General features: G+C 32.9%; 1 protein-coding gene across 1 annotated transcript; it reads right to left on the reverse strand.

Annotated features, from left to right (window-relative positions):
• Positions 1 to 3,546, reverse strand: LOC144572535 (transcription factor bHLH18-like). Its single transcript, XM_078322139.1, has 4 exons — positions 3,369 to 3,546; positions 2,589 to 3,042; positions 1,543 to 1,896; positions 1 to 467 (listed from the first exon to the last, which is right to left on the reverse strand). The coding sequence occupies exons 2-4, from the start codon at positions 3,036 to 3,038 to the stop codon at positions 360 to 362; spliced, it is 912 nt and encodes a 303-aa protein (XP_078178265.1). The 5' UTR covers positions 3,039 to 3,042; positions 3,369 to 3,546; the 3' UTR covers positions 1 to 359.
• Between the last annotated feature and the right edge of the window lie 303 nt (positions 3,547 to 3,849).

The following is a 3,849-nucleotide window of genomic DNA, read 5'->3' on the forward strand; positions in this document are numbered from 1 at the left end:
TTTATGTAGTAATTATAAAAAATACATCTACAATCGTACGTAGTTTTTTGATACAACGAGTCTTATTCCTCACTACTGATGAGACATGAATTATGAATGCATATAAATAGCGATATAAATATAATGAAAACATGCAAGAGTACAATATATAAGAATCTGTGAGTATCCACAAGGGTGAAAATACTCAACAGCGTCCGTATTCTCATAGTTACTTCCGTCGGTATAAATGGCGATAACCCTCAAGAATAACAATTTTTGTCGGCTTGCCCTCGGCAATAGTTATTTTTTACCCTCGCGGATACTCAAATATTCTTGTAATATGTATATATATATATATATATATTTACATGAACATCCACTTAATTATTTAGGATCTCTGGTAAAACGTTTCTTGATTTGAGCTGGTGTAAAGCTGAGTTCAGCTTTCTCACAACATTATCAGCTGTAATATTAGATCCTTCTTCCATCTGCCAAATTAAGAAGAAGCACAGTTAGATCATATATCAGGGCTTAGAAAGAAGAAGATACAAGCTATATGTATAGATTTGCAGATATACAGTCTTACATTATTGATGCATAATAGATATATAGATAAGTTGTTGCGTCAACACTGCTAGCAAGTGTCACCTTATAGCAAGCTTGCATGCATATGAACGTAAACAAATGTATCAAAGCTTACACATATGTACACTGTACACCTTGGTTACGAATTATTATCTTTTATCTTTCAATCATATATTTAAGGAAGCGGCATAAAAGCCAGCTTTAATTTCTTAAATGAGAAAGATAAAGTCCCCAAATAAAAGAGAAACCAAATATGAAAAGAAAAAGAAGATCCACCCAACTGTAGGAAAACATAAAAAGGTTTAAATCAATTAAATAATCATCGAAGTATAAGTCTCTTCATTTCTGCACTAATGTTCATCACATGTTTAGTATATGTATCAGGATCAATTGTTTTCTCTTGATAGAAACAATATATATACTACAAATAATGAACATTTTGAAAACTGACGTGGACCATGAAACCTTGTGCGCAACTATACAGTTTTTATTTCCAGTGACATATTGTCATATGTGCAATTAATAGGATACAGTGTTATTGTTATCAATGGCATGCTGCATGTCGTGCTGACTGCTGACAACAACAGGTTATTATGCATGGCATACTCAGGAGAAATAAGCAAGTTTCTCCTTTCTGGAGTTTGGCAATTATATTACATATCCAGATATGAGAATATATATTAATTGAATAAGAAATACAATGTTTAGAATGCCTTTATGATTTATTCTAATCTTTGTTATCTTTGAACTTTTTGTTGAGTATTTCCCCTTGTTTTTTTTTTGGCAGAACAATAGTGATCATAGAATTAATATGATGTAATCACCAACCTTTAATTATAGAATAAAATTGTATTACTACGTACACTGTAAGAGCCAAAAGGAAAAAAGAGAACCCTCAAAACAAAGAACCAATTACTTGTACTATACATAATTACTCCACAAAAGTGAGATAGCTAAGTAGAAATTTTGATAACTTGCCTGGGCGTTTAGCGTAATAAATGAAGTTGATCTGGCAAAATGCATGAGATTAGTATGAGTAACGGTGACGTTAAGCTCCTCAAGTTCGGACAACACTTTCACCAATAAACCCTTGAAACTCTCACAATGGATGCTTATAAGTATCTTGTTGCCTGAGAGTCGTGCCTCAATCTCCGGCAGAGGCTCAGTAGAAGATGAACAGCCAAGATCACCAGCCTCAGATGACATACATTTGTTCTTGACAAGCACCGCAGACTCGATTGGTTTAGGGTTTTGAGTTTCTAAGTTTTTCACTTTCTTTTGAAGTTCTTTTATGTACTCCACGGCATCTATCAGAATTGAAGCTTTATCTATCTGGAAGAGAACAAATTGAAGGAAACAACCATTGTATTATCCTTTTGATTGTTCATTCATACATATTGTACATTTCATTAATAAGAGATCAAAACAAGTTATATCATGAATAACCTAGCAGTACTTCACCAAAATTTTCAAATGCGTGGAGAGGAAAGCTAATAAACATAGGATACCGATTTCTGATTAATTTTTACTGATCAGTATAATCTTCTAAATGATTGGATGACAGATAGATACTACAAAAGACAGGTACTTTTCGTAAGGATAAAAAATAACTTTTCACGACAAAATACCGTCATAAACGTGTTTTTTCTATTTGCGACGGAGTCCCGTCATAAATGTGTTTTTTCTCTCGCGAAAAGTGTCTAATTTGTTGTAAAGTAATTCAAAACCTTTTCAACTACATGGAAAGCTTCATTGACCAAAATAAGCATTAACTAAAAAATAAATAGGAAAAGCTAAATTTAAAGAAGATTTGTATTAGACCCCTCAAATTTGTATGCCCTAATTTAACTTGAGAAAAAATATCTGAAAATAAACTATTTGCAAATTTGCATTTCTCTCTTTTAATGTGATGATTGATCACTTCCTTTAGATCTATTTTGGGTTATTGGAATTCAATGATTCAGCAACCTTCTTCGTTTGTATATCATAACTGAATTAAGTTTATAATGGAAATAAAGAAGTACCTTTTTGAGGCTAGGGATAACTGATGATAGTTCAATGAACCGTTGGTTGAGCTTCTCTCTCCTCTTCCTCTCTGCAATGACATGATCCTGACCATGCATTGGCGCAAGACCTTTGTTAACTATCTTTAGTCCTTGTTGCCTCTTTTTGCCAGAATCTTCATACCATTCTTTCAGATTTAGATCTGTAGTGCCACCAAAATTCAAGTCGATTGGCTTCGAGTTGTTATGACAATTCCAATTGTTATTCCCGGCTTGTTGTTGATCAATAGTAATTCCCTGGTGAAAGCTAAATTGATCTCTTTTAATGGAAACATTTCTCGGAGGAACAATATTTGGGAAGTTTGTGCAGCAATCTCTTGGTAGACAATCTTGAAAGATTATTCCGCTATCTGTGGAAGGGATTTGAATTTGATCCAATGAATTCACCCACTCAAGTTTATTAGGCTCCATGTTCCTGATAAGATATAAGAAAAAACTAATTAAAAATCAACAGAGTGAAGTAGATCAAATAAAATCTTAGTATTAGTTGAGTTTCTGATCTTTTAATTATTCTGTTTTTCCTAATTCTAAGGGAATCAATTATTGAATTTCAAAGTGCTGATCAGTTGCTGACAGATTTCGAAAAACTTTAATTCCAGAAACCGTTTCCTCTGAACCCACTTATTTCCGCCAGATACACATAAACACACAAAGACACACACACTGTAGGAAATAGGATATAAACGAAAAAAAAAAAAAATGATTTGAAATAACTCATAAGGAAAGCCAGATGTTTCGTACCGATATGGGAGAAACTTTCAGTTGGGTTTAACTTGGGCTTCACCTTCAATAATATGCATATATAGATTCAACATAAAATCAAACTCATGAGATACAAGCTGTGTGAACGTTCCTCCTCCTCCTCTCTCTCTCTCTCTCTCTGTCTCTCTCTCGCTCTCAGGGGATAGCAAAAATATTGATTTAAATATGAGTGAGTCTATGGTACTATGCATATCACGGGTTGGTCCGTGCTACGGCTCAATATTCGAGTTTTCAAAATTCTAATGGTCGATCCGAACCGTTTATTTTTTTCTCCATATTAATATATGTTTGGAGACCAAATTTTACATTTTTTGAAAAATTTTTACTATTTTTTTAGATATTTAGAAAATCACTTGATCTGAAAATTCTGGACCATCCAAAAACAGTGATTTTCAATAAATCTAAAAAAATAGTAAAACAATTTCAAAAAAATGTAAAATTTGGTCTCCAAACACATATT

This window comes from Carex rostrata, chromosome 20 (genome assembly GCF_964058835.1).
Source record: "Carex rostrata chromosome 20, lpCarRost1.2, whole genome shotgun sequence".
In the NCBI taxonomy this organism is placed as follows: Eukaryota; Viridiplantae; Streptophyta; class Magnoliopsida; order Poales; family Cyperaceae; genus Carex; species Carex rostrata.

Coding starts and splice junctions, on each gene's coding strand:
- LOC144572535 (XM_078322139.1), bottom strand. CDS start 3,038: ATGGAGCCTAATAAACTTGAGTGGGTGAATTCATTGGATCAAATTCAA. Junction 1,897..2,588: donor TTATCCCTAGCCTCAAAAAG/GTACTTCTTTAT, acceptor GTTCTCTTCCAG/ATAGATAAAGCTTCAATTCT. Junction 468..1,542: donor TTATTACGCTAAACGCCCAG/GCAAGTTATCAA, acceptor TTAATTTGGCAG/ATGGAAGAAGGATCTAATAT.